The 19,107-nt window shown below is 40.5% G+C and overlaps 1 protein-coding gene across 2 annotated transcripts; it reads right to left on the bottom strand.

Moving 5' to 3' along the window:
• Positions 1 to 2,645: 2,645 nt before the first annotated feature.
• On the bottom strand, positions 2,646 to 18,642 carry LOC119652346 (RING finger protein 17-like). Of its 2 annotated transcripts, XM_038056372.1 has the most exons (9): positions 18,192 to 18,642; positions 10,193 to 10,390; positions 9,857 to 10,081; positions 5,052 to 5,124; positions 4,828 to 5,003; positions 3,642 to 4,770; positions 3,406 to 3,584; positions 3,120 to 3,316; positions 2,646 to 3,056 (listed from the first exon to the last, which is right to left on the bottom strand). In XM_038056372.1, the coding sequence occupies exons 1-9, from the start codon at positions 18,494 to 18,496 to the stop codon at positions 2,893 to 2,895; spliced, it is 2,646 nt and encodes an 881-aa protein (XP_037912300.1). In that variant the 5' UTR covers positions 18,497 to 18,642; the 3' UTR covers positions 2,646 to 2,892. The 2 variants fall into 2 exon arrangements, with proteins under 2 accessions (XP_037912300.1, XP_037912301.1); XM_038056373.1 differs by lacking the exon at positions 9,857 to 10,081 and having other exon boundaries at positions 18,192 to 18,640.
• Positions 18,643 to 19,107: the final 465 nt, after the last annotated feature.

Here is a 19,107-nt window from a genome sequence, read left to right on the forward strand (position 1 = left end):
AAAGTATCCTCGGACTAAATTATGACGAGCAATTGTACTTCGAAATCATGTCGAGAAGAACTTGACAATCGCTTCGCATTAAAAACAAAAGTTATTTGATTTAATTACCGGCACTTTACAATATACAAATGCATCCGAATTGCCTCATCACTCAGGTGTACAATTGTTACGAAGGAAAAAATTGTTCCACGCACCCCAAATACCTGGATATATGCAGTCACCGACAGTTGTGTACGCTCTGTGTAACGGACAAAGAAGAGAAATCGTCCTCAAGGAGGAAGGGATCATCCAATTGATTTCAGATTGTTCCCAAACCACGAAAGAGATAATTCTTCTTTCCGAACAAAGAGACTTATCAGTAAATCTGAAGATATATTTTAAGCCTTTTGCGGCCAACATCAACTCATCAGTGGCAATCGAAACAGTGCCCACACTCAATGGATCAACTGTCCTTGAAGCAACAGGGTCACTTTCTACAAGAGTGCAAGAAACAAGATATAACAAGTCGGAATACCGGAAGCTCATGCTTCAGGTATAAAGGTTTTGTGTTCATCTTATCAACGCACATTTTTCTACCCGTATACAGCTACAAAACTACGAGACATACGTACATATTACATCCGTAAATGTTACGCTCACCCTAAACAAACAAACTGCCTATTTTCAAATACTGTACACATATAGGCACGTATATAAATTGATCGTACCCATATTTCCGATTTACATCTTATATCTATCTGAATTAGGCTCTACCCGCAAAGTTCATTAGCACGCATATACTATATACCTACATACAAACATGTCTGGTTGGAGTAATTGATATATGCAAATGACTAAAAAACTAAAACAAAAATAATTCTTTCCAACCCCATTCTTAAGAACTCATTTCGTTGTGGTATTGACGAATTGATATGTAATGATGACGTCATGCAGGTATCTAACCTGTAGGGTGCATGAAATTCACGAAACATGGTAAAGTTTTACCCCCTATAACTTTGTTAATAATAGTTGGATTTTCTTCAAACTTGACCAAATTGTGCATTATATTCTACATTATACCCATGCCAAATTTTGTACTTCTGGGATGAACATAAGGGGGGTGCCGGGTAAATTTCTAAAATGTGGAAATATACTATTATTAACTTTATTTGTGCAGATATCGGCACCGGATATATTTTGAGGCCTAGATTTCGTAGAGATGCACTACTGAGATTTTTTTCAGATTTTTCGGTTGGATAGGTTCTGAGAACGAGACCTGTTACACTTTTTGGGGGTCATATTTTGAGCCCTCACTCCCTTATGTTTCACCCAATATCAAATATTGAACCAGTCTCGAAAAGTACTAATTGAGGCCTTTCATTTGATACCCCACATGGCCACATTTTATGAAAAAAAATTTTGCACCCTCCTTTCACATGTATGGAGAGCCCCCCCTTAAACTTAACACAAAATGGCGTCAGTTGCTACATGTAAAGGGAACGGCAGATCACATACTCCTACCAATTTTCGTGACAATCCGTTCAGCCGTTTCCGAATAAATCGGCTGTGACAGACAGACAGACAGACAGACAGACGGACAGACAGACAGACAGACAGACAGACAGACGGACAGACAGACATCGAATCGATTCTAATAAGGTTTTGTTTCACACAAAACCTTAAAAACCAGGAGTTAAGTAAAAACCTGGCATAGAGGAGATTTCACTCCCGCGGAATGATCCAATAGGCCTAAACTATCGTTATGGGTTTAACCAGTATCTTTATCCTCCTACTCATAAGAAAGAACATCCAGTCATTCTGCCAACCGCATCAATCATCTTAAAGCCAAGAAATAAATGAGCCAGCAGTCAACAATGGAACAAGTATCTAAGAACCCAGCGGTTCTTGGTGCGCAGTATGTTCGAGAAACAAAACATCGAACATTTTCCGTTCCACGGCAAAATCAACAATACAAGATCGAGACGACCGGATTACAAATAAACATTTTTGGAAGATATACGATTTAGCGTTTGTAAAGTAATTTGTTGATTTAGCATTTAAAGTAAATTGTAGACAAACGAAACTGAAAAGAATAAAGGTTGCTAGTCAGCGCGATAATAAGACAGAACACACTCGTTTTCGTTGGTTGACAAAGCCAACTTACCCATCTCAAGGATCGGCAAGCATATTGTCAGTCTAAGCGCTTCAGCAATTATTTTAAGGATTTTTGCTATATACAAGTGCCCAACAAATGTATACGATTAAACGGCAGCATTTATCTGGTGTAATATCTCACAAGTAGACCAAAATCAACCTGCTTGGATCTTTAGTTTTCACTTACAATTACTAATTACCATTTCCGGCATCGAAGAGAGTATAGCACTCATTTGAAATGTGTAAGATTCTCCTGACCAACCCTATACAATATTGTATTCATAAAATCGGAAACTAACACTAAAATTGATCGTGCTTCAATGTGAAAAGCAAGGAAGCCAAACTCCAAGATACTGAATATGAAATTAAAATGAAAATATTATCAGAAAACGATAACTAGAAATGGTTTCGAACCAACCAATCACTTCTCTCCTTCTTAGAATTTTGAGCTTGTTCTTTGGGTTTATGTTACTGACATTCGCCGGTTTTTGACAGAATAATAAAATATATTCTAAATAACATAATTCGTAATGTATATATGAACATTATACATATATTTCCGTAGCAATAAGATTTTTTCTCTCCCTAGTCTTTGACTATACGTCAACTACTTTCTTTCATAATGTCTCAATCTTATCAAATTTAATGTATACTCACATACAACGAGATTAAAATTCGAAATCGTGTATATAAAAAAAATCAATTCTTATAAAGACTGGCAAATACCAATTTACATCTGGGTGCATACGTTCAACTCTCCTAGAACAGGTTTTCAGCTTTCAAAGTTTTCACAACGTCATACAAATGAATCGCGTTTGTTTGATCGTCCACCGCTTCTACTTTGTCCACTATAATTTTATCGTTGACTGGAATTAGCTCTTTCAAACGATCTGCCAAGGTTTTGTTGATTTCTTCTGGTATACCTGCCAAAGTTGAATTAGCTAAATCAGTTCAGACTTCAAAAAATTTCGATTTAGAATAATTACCGGCTAATAAACACGTGGCAGTCACACATGGAAGTATCAAATCTCTTGGATATTTCCGAATTTTATCGATATGTGCTGTTGTAAGGTTACCGAAGTCGATGAAAAGGACCGACGGATTCTGATCGCCCACAACTTCAATACATTCGGCGCGATACCAACAACCATCATCGTATTGAACTAAACAGATTTCCTGGGGTCTGAAATCGAATCCAAATATTCATGTTTTACAATCCACCGACTGCCCTATTCAACATTTTACACGCGAACATTGACAAACTTCACTTACCTTGGCGTATACGGTCCTTTGGCTTCCTTCACATAATCTGCAAAAAGCGCAGTCATTCTGTCAATTTCTCCCAGATCAGACTCCAAAACACATGAAATTGCACCAGTCTGTATAAGTGAAGTATCTAACACAACAAGCGTCGTTTTTTCTCCTGGTGGGAGAACTTTTACTTTTATATCCTGAAATTGTGAAAATAAATTATATTTTGCTCGAATCGAAGTTAAACGCAACCATACCGTCGAAAACACTGGTTCATCCACCAATGTCGCCGGCTTGACTTCTCTCAATTCTTTAATCATTTTATTAAAACTTTCATTCGTTGAAACTTCAATCAATTCCGCTACAAGAGGTCCTTTCTCATTCCTTTCGCTGAAAACAAGCTTCAAATCCTTTCCGACCGCATCGACAAATGAATTCATATATTCCGATACCTTGCCAGAAGGTTCAAAGTCCTCAACATCCTTTAAAATCAAAGTCAGAACATGCCTTTTGAGCGATATAAGCTCTTCTGGAATTTCCTTTAATTCAGACAATTTCTTGGTATCCACATTACCAAAATCAACATACGCAACCGTGATCCGATCTTCACTTTCTGGGTTTAACACGCAAACGCGATAATATCCTTCACCTTGAAAATCTGCAATGGCTAAATCACTTCTTTTTGGCATTTTTTCGAGAGGCTTGGCATTTTTGGCTTCGTTGTTGATTCGATTGATATCTTTAACATATGCAACGTTATCCTCAGATGCCATTGAACGAATGAATACTTTATTTGGACGGATCACAGCAGTTATGGCAACAATTGAACCACTTTCAGGATAGTCTGCTCTTACTATTTCAATAGGCTTTTTTGGTTTCGGCTTGGGTGGACTATCCTGTGGTTTTTTGTTTTCAAATGACTTGTTTGCAGCCTTATGCACCACACTTCCACTCCCTTCATGCTTATCCACCTGCTCGTTTCGTTTCTCAAAGCTCGAAATATGTTCCTTATCCTTCCGATTACCAAAACTGTTATGATGATCCCTATCCTTTCTGTTATCAAATCCTTGATTTCTATTCTGGTTTTGATTCATAGCATTCTTACGATTTTCTTGATTATTAGCTTCATGAAACTTGTTATTATATTGTGGTCTGTTATCATTTCGATTACGAGCATTGTCGGCATTTTCCCTAGGTTGGAATTTCTGCTGCCTTTGCTGCGGTTGCTGCTGTCTGTTATCTCCGCTTCGATTGTCATAGTTCTGAGAACCGCCTTGATATTTTGACTTCCTCTCAAAAGATTCGTTCAAATTAGGAATCGGCGAATGTGGTTCAGTTCGTCCACTGCTACTATGATTTGCTGCACTAACTGGTGCAACGAGCTCACTAAAAATTCAACCAAATTAGACCGGATTGGACCAAAAATATTGGCCAGTTACTCACGGCATTGGAAAACAGAACAAACGATGTCGACTCCAATCTTTACGTTGACACTCCAACGAACAGTAGTAATCGCCACAACGCTGGCATACTTTATCAGCGATATTTCTACAAAGATTGCAATATTTGATTTCCTCTGCGTCTTTATCAAATTGCGAGGAGCCCTTGAAAAATTCATCCTAAATTCAACAATGTGGACAGACTGTAAAAAGGAGAAATCAAACTACCTTCTCAGAATTGTAGCTTCCCTTAGAATTCATCGATAACCTCTTCAAATTGTCAGTAGTTTCTCTCGAATCCCTGGAAATCAAAAGAGAATAAACTGAATTAGCAAATTCAAGTTTCGGACGTTCTTTGAGAACTTTATTCTAAAAGATGACCATCGATTACGAAGAAAAAATCGGGAACTATACCCATTGTTCCCTTCTTGCTAAAGAGCGTAAAACCATGTACAAGCACAAGGGAGAAGATTCAAAAGAGGTAGTTGCTCATGAAGAACGGTGGCGTGCACTGAATGAGTGGCAACTCTCTTGTCAAAATGAGATAAGACGCAGAAGGACTGCGCAACCTTAATGCGTGGATGAATTGAAAGCATCATGAGACTGACTTCTTCCTTCGGTACCCAACTCCTAAGTGGGCACGGAGGGTTTCAGTCTTACCTGCACAAGTGGGGTGGGATTCGTCAACATTTTTTTTTTAAACACAGGGGGCCGGATAACAGGGGGTTCCCTGAACTAACAATTCCTTTCCTCCTCTCGCCTTCCTTTGATGAGAGGGAATTCCCTAACGTGAGAGAGCCCGAGGTAATGTGATAAACGGTGCCAGGTTTGCTCTCTGACCCACGGTTTTTGTCGTCGTTATGTATTCCGTGGAGACTTGGGTTCTTAGCAAGAAAAATTGTGAACTCTTGTCCGCGTTCGAGAGAAGAAACCTCCCCCTGCATGTGGATGGACGATTCCGTAGCCTATATAACGACGAAATCTATGAGCGATACCACGACTGTCTGGTTGTAGTAGTAGTTTGCGGTGGACGGGTCAATTAATCCGTACGGATGAGTATAATTCAAGCTGAAAAATCTATAAGGGCAATATCTATTGTAGAAAAAGAAGACAAGGCAGAGCCTGCCTGAGATGGAACGATGGCGCAGACCAGGACGCCAGGTGATAAGGATATCAAATTGGTGGATTTCAGCCTAAAAGTGGAATGTCTGGAGTTCCTTGTTAAGGAAGGCCTAGATGGGATACCGATTGCTGATAATCATTATCAACCATAATACGCTAACGTGAACATCTTCAACGTTCCTGTGCGTGTTTTGTTAGAAGCACAAAATTTCAAGCAAATTCATTTGTTGTAGCGACGGCTTTGCGACATTGACAACATTTTCTTTGCCGTGTCCAGGGACAACCTGACCGGAGAATGCATTTAATAATATGCAATATTCCTTCGTTTTCTCCCGTCCTAACACTTCTTAGTTTTCCCAATTTAATAATAATAATAATCGTTGGCGCAACAATCCAATTGGATCAGGGCCTTGAAGTGTGTTAAAGCGCTTCATTCAAGACCATAACGGTACACTATAGTATTACAGTACCCTACGCTCATCCGTGATTATTGTGATTTTTTTCGGATTTTTCGGTTGGACAGGATCTGAAAACAAGACCTGTTTCACTTTTTGGGGCACACATTTTGGGCTCTCACTCCCCTAAGTTTCATCCGGTGTCAAAAATATCATTAGTATGGAAAAGCGCCAATTGAAGCCTTTCATTTGACATCCCCCACGACCATATTCTCTAAAAAAAATGCACACTGCCCTTAAACCCAGTGCAAAATGATGCCACCCGTTGTAAAGCGATTAATAGACCACACGTTCTCACAAATTTCATGACAATTGGTTTAGCCGTTTAAGGTTTTGTTTTATACAAAACCTTAAAGATAGCAGCCTAATGAATCGTAATTACAATGGTTTGCGAACCGTAGAAATATGTTCTGAATAAGTCCTGAAAATTTCAAAGAAATTCTTTGGATAGATTTTGGGCTTTACGACATTGACTACATGTTCTTTACCTTATCTAGGGACAATCTGACGATAGAATACATTTAATAATATCCAATATTCCTTTATTTTCTCTTGTCCTAACACTCCCTAGCATTCGCCAAGGGCCCTTCGAAGACTCTGTGAACCATCAAGTGTGAACACAAGGAAGAGGCTTGCTGTTTCATTGCGCCAAGGCATTTGCTTTCAATTGTTTTCTCTAAACTACAGTCTAAGGAGGTAACAGGACCGACTGGAGAAGGAGTAGAAGTAATTATCATAACGGGGGTGTTGATTGAACATTAAAAGGGAAAAAAGATTATTAAAAGACGAAGCATTGACTGGTGATTAAATAGAATCGCGATGGTATTATCGGGATTAGTGATTATCCTCATATGAATTCGAGAAATCGACGGTGTCCTTTTTCGGGATTTTAAATTTTCAAGTGACATAAAAAAAGAGAAAGAAATAAAAACGACGTTTTTGAATCGCTCTGGAAAATAAAGGAAACTCTCGACGTCTGTTCTGTTCTAATAAAAATACGGAAAATGTTATTACATGAATTGAAATTCTCTGGAAATATTTTTTTTTCGGATTTATTTTTTGGTCGCAATGGTGTTTTGTTTTTTTTTTTGTGTTTGGAGTACTTTTAGTAATTTCCTCGTGGTTATAAGAGTGTTATACTCAGTAATCTTTCAATCATTTTTTCAGTTAAGTTATTTCCTTTGCAAAACATTTATTTAAAATTTTCGGATTTATGGAGCATCGAGCGTGTCTAAAGAGCTGAGAAGACAAATTTCCGATTAAGTGGGTTTAACAACATTATCTCTCCAAATACGTCGTGTTCAAATTCGTCATCATCATTAGCGGGAAAAGCGGGAGCACCAGTCGGCAGAACTTTTAGTGATTTGGGAGCCGCCGGCTTTTATAGACTTTGTGAGGTCTCATTACTATGATAGAGCAAGATCCCTTTTTGACATTGCATTTTTGATATTGCAAACCCGAACAGCCTGCTCCCTTCATTTCTAAGCCAAGCTTGACCCTGAAGAAGAGAATGTTGTTAAGGACCAATACATTATGAGCTTTTGAAACCTAGTGGAAAGCTAAACTCGGAGATATACTGTAAGCAAATGGATGATTTTAATAAAGTAATAAGAGAAAAGAGGCCGGCGATGTTCAATAGGAAGCATATTATACTGCATCATGATAATGCCAGACCACATGCTGCTTTGGCTATTCGTCAGAAAATCACAGAGCTAGGCTGAAAAATTCCCCACACCTAGCTTCCTCCGATTAGCACTTCTTTCTCTTGTTGCAAAACTTTTTACAGAGAAAAAAATTCAAAACTGAACTCGATGTCAACAAGGCACTTGTTGACTTTTTCGCCACTCTCTCTCAATTCAAAAACGGACAGAACTTTCCGGTAGACCTTATAAAATTGCCCCGCCAGAGTAGTGTGGAATGCATCGAGATAATCTCGGCCCTTGGCGCCTTCTTATTTTTTATAGAGTGCAATCCTTGAAGCGGGCCTATCTGCTCAGCATTAATTGAACAAGATTTCGACAGAGCCTCAATCTTTCTGGTGATCCATCCATCCCGTCGACTAGCTCGTGCCCAGTAGTGAGCTTTGGTTTTGTTTATCACTCTGCGAAGTCTCCTTTTAGCTATTCCGTATTTTGTCATTATGGGGACACACCATAATGACAAGATACGGAATAGCTGAAAGCTTCACGGTCGTCTAGCAGGCACAAGCTAATGCAAAACTAATGACGCCTTTTCTGCAAGTTGGCAGTAGAAGGTGGCCTCGAGACGTTTCGTTTCAAGATCCATAACTGAATTTATGACAGTCTCCGCTGTAGCGCCACCACCTCCCAAAGTGTCCTCAGGCGCAACTCTGCCTTTTCTAAGAGCTTCGACGAATTTATCCATAAACAACAAATCCAGGCAAAGCCAGCCAAGGTCCGGATTTTTCCGATACTGTTCGTTGATTAGCACTAGATCCGCTTTTACCTCCATAATGAACTGCGTTAGCTGTGGTAGCACTGAAAAAAGTTACAAACCGCAAACCTATTCTACTTTAAAGTCCGCTTGAAGTTCATTTTCTCAGGCTGTACTGCAATCGAGTTGGAAGAACAACTACGCCAATTGACTTGTATATGCCGAAGAAAGGTGGTTTTTAAGAGGAGGACAATATTCCACTTACTGTTCTAGTACTAAGACAGGCAGTATAGAATTTCTAGATGAAGGAGATCATGAATTTTTTCGAATAGCCCAATACAAAATGTAAGGATTGCTGATTCTAGGAGGAAATAACAAGAACTCAGGTCGAAAAATTGAATGATGACATTATTGAACTAAACATTGAACTACATTAACTAGCTACGATTCCGAAGATGGAGAAATTGACATATCGGGCTCCCATGAAAAAGACAATTGATTTTGGTAATGGTAAGCTCGATTATTTACCAGCGTCCAAAATTGTTACTAACAAAAAGAAAATTATGGAAGTTATAAGAAATTAAAGTTAGCCAAAGTCTTTTTGTCTAATTATCGAGCGGTTACTGTTCCTTGGGAGTTTTGACAGTCAATGAACAATCACCGTTACTTACACTTGATTGACCACCACGAGTCACTTTCATTCATTAGGCAAACCCATCGGCACCCATGAGGAAGATTGCATGCATTTAATAGCTCTCAATTGCACTAAACTGCAGACCACGTAAGTGCTGTGCTTCTGTCGACTACATTATTGCATAAATGCATTGAAAGTATTGCCAATAATATTTGGTTTCTTGTGAAAAAATGTTATGCATAGAGTAACCTCTAAAACAAAAACCGATACACCACTTTTGGGAGTTAGGTTACTTACTCAGCTTCAGCAAATTAACGGTAAACTGTTGGAGGTTCTCATTGCTCTTGTGTTTACTACTTTCAGATCGAAACTCTTCCATCCGTTATAAACACAATAGAACATGACCTTAAAACACGAAATAAACTTACTTGTAATAAGCCCTTCCTGTGTAAATTTTTCTGCCGCCTTGAGTATCTTCGTCAAACTCGTTTTTATTATTACGATCACGATCGTGCATATCACGTTCGATTAAGAAATGTCTGTCCGGATCCACGACTTTCAATTCAGAATTCTGATAGTCTTCTTCCGTTACGAAAGGTTTCTGATCGACAAGCGGTTTTCGTTCGGGATTTGTAAATGGACCTTTGATGGTCCTGAACGGAAAACAAGAAATGAAGCAAAAGTTACGACCCCGAAACTGATAAGCGGTTCGCGAGCAATTGGAAAGCACAGAATAATTCTTTAATGTTTCGAAAAAAAATTACCTGTTGGTCATATCGGGTTGACATGAAGAACCGCTATCTGAATGTCTGTCTCTGTCTTTTCGTCGGTCCGATCCAACTGTTGATGCGTTCGATGCAGTCTGATTGTTGGCTTGCTTCATCGCAGTATGCTTGGCAACATCTGCGCAGATTCCTTGTGGCTTTTCACGACGAAATCCTTCCAGACAGCGTTCCATATCACTGCAATTTGGAAAATACGTTACATTGCGTTAGATTTAGAAATTAAGAAGTTTAATTTTTACTGAATATATGAATATATTTATGATTTTGATTTGAAAAACAATTTGATCATTTTTACAATACACAAAGGTAATTAAAAAAGAGTTTTAGTCTACTGTAATATATTTCGTTTTCATATTTATGTATTTCTATGTTTCCTGCAGGTGCCATAATTTGCTTCTTAGAGCAAGCTTTTGCTTCCGCGGTTAACCATTCGAATTAACATCTAAGGGCATAACGATACTATATAAGATAGTCACTGCGAAAGCCTGCGAAGTACGCTGGACTCTTTATAAAGTTCCATTATTTTATTTTCATAGACTTCTTGTAAAAGTTTTGCTAACTAGTAGGAGAAGATTCTAATTTTATTGTGGCGTTAAGACTGTATAAGTTCATAAAACAACATTGTAAACGGCCGTCCGACTAGCCAAGGGACAAGTGAACCCCGCCCAGGAAGTGAAACACAAACCACTACTCCTCAGATGTGCAAAGTGCGCACAGAAAGTGAAGTCTTTGATATTATAATAGTAGTACATTCGTGTAAATCTTTCAAAATATTAAAAGGAAAACGGTTGTCTCGATTCGTTTTAGGATATTCACGAATAGGATGCAGACAGCTCCCTCAATAACTGTCGCGGCACTACGGGTGCCATCGTTTTGGAGTAGAAACCCGGCAGCATGATTCCATCAACTCGAACCTCAATGGAAGCCACACGATTTCTTCATCCATTTGTCGGGCGGGGTGAGGAGAAAATTGACCTTGTCTCCGACATGCTCGAGAATTACCCTAATATTTGGACTCAAAAATTCGTAGACTAACGCACAGATGGCGCTAGCAGTATTAAATCTATATAATTTTTAGTTTACCCTAACCTTCAAAAGACACGTGTACAAATTTGACAGTTGTCGGATTATTAGTTTGTTGGATAGAGAATTTTGAGTGAGGCTACTTTTGTTAGTTTGAAGAAAATGAGTAAAAAGGAATTTCATATGTTAATAAAGCATTGACTTTTGGCGAAAAATAGTAGTGCTGAAGCCAAGGCTTGACTTGATAAACATTATTCGGACTTAGCACCAGGAAAATCAACCTTTGAAGCTGCTCCTCCATAAAAAAAACTCGAATTTATGCGTCGACATGTGACAATGGACGAATATATTATTTCACGCCAGAATCAAAACGATCGTCATCTGAGTGGACTCCACGGGGTAAACCGACAGAAACGAAACAGTCGTACAGCAAGGCTATGACACCAGTATTTTGGAATGCGCATGGTCTAATATTCATTGACTATCTTGGGAAGGGAAATACCATCAACAGCGCGGGAAAACGGCTCCATTTGAAGAAAAAGGAAGTGCTGTTTCATCAACACAATGCACCGTGTCACCAATCAATGAAAACGATGGGAAAATTCATATTGGACTTCGAAATGAGCCTTTTTTTCTGTTTTCAGAATTATAGAAAATGCTCGCTGGAAACCGAAATCGTACTTTTCAAATGGTATCAAAAAATGACCACTATAATCGTTGTATCGCCCTCGAAGGAAACTATATTGAATAATAAAATCAAATTTTAACAAAAAAAAATTTTTCTATGTTAGCCTACGAACTTTTCAGCCCAATAATTGCGGGAGATTGAAGGAGCATAAAACGCCTTTCAGTGAATGAGACAACCAAATTTACATTTACTGACAGAGCATACGCTAGGTGATCTTGCGCTAAGCGAACTGCTGCGCATAGTGAAGCAGTTGGGCAGCGACAAAGACGGCACCGAGTTGTTAAAGTCTTTTTGACTACAGAGACTTCCGGAGAGCACACATGCTATTCTGGAATTTGCAAAATTCGAGGTTTCTGAACAATTTGCCGCCACCGTAGATAAAACTCCACAAGGTGCGCGCGACGCGTAGTTGGCAAGGTGTCTCGTATCAGGTAAAATTAGATGACTCCACTGCAGTAAGTACAGCCACCTTTTCTAAATTGACAAAGGCACTCGATGCTTTGCGGTCTGCAAATAGGACTAGTTCCCCATCTAGATCCATCTCCCGAAAAAGATCGGGTAGCAGATTGTCGAGACCCTTGATTGCTCAATTTGATGCAGATCACTGCCACTGAATGATAGTGCCTTTTCCAGGGTTGACCGTCAAGAATTTTACTTTGTTCCCATTCAGTCTCACAGCATGCTATATGGAGCAATCATTCCACTTTTGGACAAATTGTGCCAGATCAGCTTTGCTACGAGACGTTAGTAAATCATCGTCTGTATTGAGAAGCGTTTAGGGCTTTAGGCTTTGGATGTCACCCGCCATAACAACGGACCTGGTCCCCAGCGACTACTGACCATTCGCAGACCTTAAAAGAATGTTCCAGGGTAAAATATTTAGCTCCAAAAAAGAAGCGATCGCCGAAACTAAAGCTAAAATTTATGGAAACTCGCAGCTTTTGAGTAATAACGGCGATCACTTTCCATCCACAGAGAACAATGGCCCCAAAAACCTTCATCGTCATTTTTGTTTTTAAAATGCATTTTCAAATTTTGGATAAAACAGCGAGCATTTTCAATGCATCGGGGACATCGAGCTCGCTGGCGCCGTCCGAAAAAAATGTTTCCTAGATATATAGGTTTTGTTAGTCGGAGCTTATCCGACTCTGCTTGTCTCCTTTCCCAAATCCGGAAATTCCTGAGAGATTTTACCTCAATGCAGCATGATATTATAGTTAATTAAAAATTACAATAATATTAATTAATATTTTATTCTTTATTTTAAAACTTATTTGAACGACATTTCTGTCGCACAAAATCATCATCGCAAGGGCGGCCACCATCTGCTGAAGTTTGGTCATTTGACCCGTGGCCCTCCGCGACACTCCACCGACACGGGGCACGCATGCACCTCGTGGATTTTGTCAACGATGTATACTAACACCTCCAAAGATCCAGAGTTCGCACAGACAAAGATGGCACGTCATACTGTTTCGACATTTCTTAATATGCTGTGTCCTTCCTCTATGATATCCCGTGCATTCATAGATTTCAACGTTATGCTTTTCCTTTTCTTCTTTCTGACGGTTTCCGCTTCCCTCTCGTATTCCCTCCAGATAACCGAAACTAGTCTTTTCGTTTATCCTATATAGATCTTCTCGTAATCTGGACATGATTGGAAGGCGTGCTTCACTCTGGTGTCAATGATATACTCCTTTTTCTTCATAAACCTTTCAGCGCTGAAGGGCACGGAGAACCTTTTATGTGAATGGGAGTGCTTCGAATTTTTCAGAATCGTTCCCAGTGTATGTGTAAGCTTTCTATAAATATCAAGGGTTCCTCATTTTCCCCTCTAATAATTCTTAAATCTAGAAATCAGAATTCTATGTCGTCTTCTATCTCCATTGTAAGTCTTAGGTTCCGTTATACCTTATTCAGGATCTCCAGCATCTTCTCCACTTGGCCTTTTAGGGATTTTAGGTTTTAGGAAGCAGGTCTTTTAAATTCAGACCATTTTCAATCCTGTCTATGATTATGTTACTCAAGAAAGGGGACAGGAAGTTCCCCATTGCCACCATTCTAGTTCTTTCGTAGAACTTTCTGCTAAAAGTAACTGACTCTGGCTCTCTGTCATATATATCTGCCCGAGCTCCATAAGCATCCCGGTTTCTCGTTCCGATGCAGGATTTTTTTTTGAAACCACTCTTCCAGATAAGGAAGCGTCCCTTCACCGGGATGCTTGGAAAGAAGGCCTCCATATCGAATCTAGTCGTTCGTCCGGTATCGTGAATTCAACATCCTTTAATTCCCTAATGAAGTCCTCTCTATTCCTGATGGTTTTTCCAACGGGTAGCTCCCATAGCTGCTTAAGCCAACACAATAGCTACGATAAATTGTTTAAGCGAGTTTATGGTTCTTTATTGCCAGGTTTTTGGATCTTGGGTAGACCCTTTATTCTTTGCAGTACAGGGTTGGCCATTCTTAGTTTAACTGTATTCTCGATGATGGAGCGGTATTCCTTTAATACCTTTTTCCACCCGTTTGACTGAATCCTCCAAAGAGTCTTTCCCCAATTCAAAGTATCCCCTCTTCAATTTTTTTCTAACATTGCCGCGCCCCACTATTACTACCGCATTTCCTTTGCCCGCTCTTAAATAAAATACAAATTTTTCTTGCAGTTCTTTTATGATTTTTCCTTGTCTTTGCGCTATCCATAGTTCCTTGAAGGCAGGTAAATTACACGAATCTGGAAGTATTACGGCTCTATTCAGATTAACCTTCTCGCCCGACGTCCTTATAAAATTGTTTAGTTCTTTCCGTAAGGTTATTTTTTCTGTGTCTTTTCGCCATTGGAAGGACTTTGAATTTTGTCTACAGTGTCAGTCATAGCTACACTGTTATTTATATAGCATGTTGGTCCTAAAACCAGTATAAGGTGGACAACGTACTTTGTAACTATCCCCAGTAAGACAAAAATAAAATGCTGAGATCAGGGAAGGAGAAAGTATTATTGGAATTATTCCACTATGCTAAATCCTGGTGGCAGATCCTACGACAAGCCGACCAAGAAAATGCATCCAATGTCGCTAAAAACAAAATGATCGTATTGAGTCATAAGCCTGGAGAAAAATGCTAGGGTGTTCACCTCAGTCGACGCGGCAGGTCGGCCCCGGTCCTGTTGGGAAATTTGAAGCATAGACGGCGTCAAGTCGTAAGTAAATTAGTGCGAGCAAATCAAATACGCGCGTGCACATTAAATATTGGCACCCTCACTGAAATGACTGAGGAACTCGCAAGATCCCTTGGGGAAAGGCCCATTGATATCTGCGTTCTACAAGAAACCCAATAGTCTGGTGCCAAAAGTTCACCGCAATGACGGTGGCGAGTGTATAATCGATTTTGCGGACATCCTTGATCTTATACTTATGAACACATGGTTCATCAAACGATTGTCTCATCTTCCTACGTTTTATAGCGAGAACAGTAAAACGCAAATCGACTATATTCTCATAAAACGCCAACATTTGACCACCGTCACTGATTGCAAAGTCGTTCCCTATTAGACCAGCGCACCTCAACATCGGCCGTTGATTGCCGTCCTGCGAATTAAGCCACCGATAAAATAGCGTGAGGAACGTACTGGCCCGCCGCGCATTAAATGGTGTGGATTTCGTGAGAAGAAGTGATCTAACTTACGCAATTACCAACCATTACGAATGTGGAAGAATCGTGGAGCCAAATCCACAAAGCGGCCTCTGCTACCCTCGAGGTTACCAAATCAGTTAAGGAGTACATCAACCGAGATACTTTGCTTTGGTATGACGATGTTGAAATGAAGGTCCGTGAAAAGAAACTCCTTTACCACAAGTTTCTCCATGATAAAACGCTAATTGGCAAATTTATAAGAATGCCAACCGGGAAGAAAATAAAGCGATCGCTGTCACCCGAGCGGACCATTACAAAAATCTTTACGGTAAACTGGACACTCGGGATCGCGAGAGAGATCCGTTTCGATCTGCCAAAAGCCGAAACGAACGCACACAGGATATCGAACACTTCTGTTGCGTTAATGATGAGAACGGTACTTTGCTTAACAACCGTCGAGCCGCAACGTATAGATGGCGAGAATATTTTGAGCCGATTTTAACTGAAGAATTTGTTCATCCTCCACTTCCATAATCATCGCCGACATTAGGAGCAATTCCATCTGTCGTCGCAACTTAGTGGTGGCACCGGGAGACGCTGTATCGCATTGGCTTACCGGCTGGGATGCAGTAGGCGAATGCTCCAAAGGCCTAATTAGGGCGATCAGACCCGAGTCTGCACGGGGACTCATCTGAAGTGGCAACAGTCATGAAACCTTACCAGGGGTATACTGGTACCATGGGAAGAATTCCTGTTGTATGTGCGTTCAGCTCGATTATTTGCGGTTGGCCCCCAAGTGAGAGTTTCATGGGGGTTGTGGTTTCGTTCAAGCGAACAGAGACCTTCAGGTCTCAGCGTGGTGTTGCATTTCAACACGGGTGCCGTACTCCTTAGTTCGATAAAGATTTTGGTAGGGCTTGCATCCACCAGTATGAATGTTAGGTCATGCAATCGGTATAAACTGGGCTCTGATTGTGATCACAAAATTCATCCGTAGACCGCGGAATATGTCCACGAGATAGGAACTCACGTAAAACCCCCAGAACTCTCGTTGTCAGCGCAACTGAAGTCGAGGAAACAATTTAGCGAATGAAATCAGGGATAGCACCGCATCTGAGCTCCATAAAACGAACAACTGGGACCCAACACTGTAGCTCAGTGAATTCTTTGATCGGACTATTCAGGATTGGCAAGAAAGTACCATAGTTCCAATATAGAAAAAGAAAGGTAGTCCAGCAAAATGTTCAAATTACCGTTCGATCCGGTTAAAGTATGGGAAACTCCCATACCATGAAGATTTTTGAATGCATTCTTGACAACCGTATTCACGAAATCATTGAAATAACCGTGGATTAAGCCGAATAGCCGTGGGAAGCGTCGGAATCTCTACATTGGATCTGGAGAAAGCGTTTCAGCATGTGTCACACGAGCTCATCTGGTATGCTCTATGGCAACACTTAGTGCCAGAAGAACTTGTGCGCTGTGTTCAATTGTTCTACCACGATCCGAAAAGTAAAGTTCGAAGTATGGCGGGTGTATCAAAACCGCTTCGTGTCTCTGTTGGTGTTCATCAAGGAAGCGCCCTCTCACCACTCCTCTTTGTTCTTGTTATGGACACCGTCACACGAGACATCCAACGTACAGCCCCCTATACACTGCTTTCCTAGCGTCTAATAGCAAAAATGATCTGGAGCAACTTGTCCAAAAATGGAATGATCGCCTCATGCAACACGGTCTCAGATTGAATTTAAACAAAACTGAATTTTTGACGACCGATCTCCATGAAACAGGCACAATCACTGTCAGCGGCAGTGATCTGCTCAGAATTGAGCGATTTAAATACCTCGGGTCAATGCTATCAGCTAATGGAGAACTGCTTTATGAAATTGCTTCACGCATTAACGCAACCTGGATGAAGTGGCGTTCCACAACTGGTGTTCTTTGTAATCGACGTCCGCCCTGTCGCCCTCTATGGTTCTGAGTGTCGGCCGACTATAAAAGACAATGAACGGGGTCTTGCGGTAATGGAGACGAAGATGTTGCGTTGGACTAGTGGCGTGACACGTTTTGATCACATCCGAAATGCACCGACCGTGGAAAAACTACGACAGAGGCGTCTTCGATGGTATGGTCACGTAATTCGCGCTAACGAGAATTCACTTGCCAAGATTGGTCCGAACATCGAAGTAGATGGTAAGCGACCAAAAGGCCTGCTGAAACGACGGTGGCTTGATACGCTGGATGGGGATTTGAAAGCCTCGCCATTGCATGCAGATCAAGCATTTGTAGAACCAAATGGCGAAACCGATCATGTCGAGTCGATCCCGCTTGTAAACGGAACAAAGACTGGAAAAAAGAAGTTTCTGCCAATAGAAACATTTATCAGTCACATATTTGCCGCTTACAAAAATTGCCCAAATCAAATACAATTCAGATGCAAAACACGAACAATATCAAAACCAATCTAATTTGGTGACATATTGGGCAATGTCTCGCAAATTGTGAGCGACTCTAGAGCAAAGTGCAGGAGAGTTTTGAAATGCAATTTCGCTTAATGATGTAGATCCCTCCAACCGTGCTCCCCATCAACATTTGGATCGCCAACACCCCGCGGATCCAAACAAATAACAAAAAACTTACTTGAGCGTCGCGAAGCTAACAAAAACAAAAGGCGTCTTCTGGGATCGCTTCACGTAGGTGACTTTGCCGTAATGCGCACAAAGGTTCCACAGCGCCTTCTCGGACATATCGCTGGGGACCATCTTCAGGCACAGCTGGAACCGCTCGTCACGCTTGTCGGTCGCCTGCTGCCTGCCGCCACCTGATGCCATCGCGCCGGGTTGCAAATTCTCGTCGAACTCCGCACCGGGTCCTTGGGTGTACTTGTTAAAGTTTTGGTTCTTGTAGGCGTCTTCCATCGGATTCCACGGTTTTGCCATCGCCATGGTGTTTGCCTCTCAGTCACGGGTTAAAACCTTGCTAAAATCACAGGATAAAGTCACACGACACAAACCAGACTCTCGCGAACGCAGGATTCCAAACAAGATTATCACCCGACAAACTTTCGTATGAAGCCGAAAATAACCTCACTCTGTTCGCAGACCGACGGGGTTCCGCGAAATTACAAAGTGGTTCCACAGCCGAGCATTGCATTGAGTGATTAGGCGAAATGTTATGTTATTAAATTGGACAGCAGCATAAATGTCTGGTCAACAACTACCATGGAATTTCCAAACTAAAAAAACTTCACAAATTAATAAAACACATCAACGGACAAGATTGAAGTATTCTTCAGAAAATTAGATAAATACCTGGAGGGAAACAAAGCAAATGGGCTATATATATATGTAGAAGCCTCCGCAAAGGTGATCGTCCTTGAATTTCACTTTATTTTTTAGTACGGAAAGGATGGAAAGGTTGTTGGCACTTGCATCCCGCACTTATAGAAAGTTTGAGTTTTTTAGTTAAAATACTTTAGATGGGCGAAACTCACTAGGATTTTCAGCGCGAAACACACATATAAGGGTAGGAGGTAAGTATTATACAAGCTTTTAGT

This window comes from Hermetia illucens, chromosome 3 (genome assembly GCF_905115235.1).
Source record: "Hermetia illucens chromosome 3, iHerIll2.2.curated.20191125, whole genome shotgun sequence".
Classification (NCBI taxonomy): Eukaryota; Metazoa; Arthropoda; class Insecta; order Diptera; family Stratiomyidae; genus Hermetia; species Hermetia illucens.

What these genes read in the sequence shown, in the direction of transcription:
- LOC119652346 (XM_038056372.1), bottom strand. Translation starts at nt 18,496, where the DNA reads ATGGCGATGGCAAAACCGTGGAATCCGATGGAAGACGCCTACAAGAAC. An exon ending in TTGTTCTGTTTTCCAATGCC is followed by an intron (nt 4,771 to 4,827) that starts GTGAGTAACTGG and finishes TTGAATTTTTAG; the next exon opens with TGAGCTCGTTGCACCAGTTA. An exon ending in ATGAACCAGTGTTTTCGACG is followed by an intron (nt 3,585 to 3,641) that starts GTATGGTTGCGT and finishes TCACAATTTCAG; the next exon opens with GATATAAAAGTAAAAGTTCT.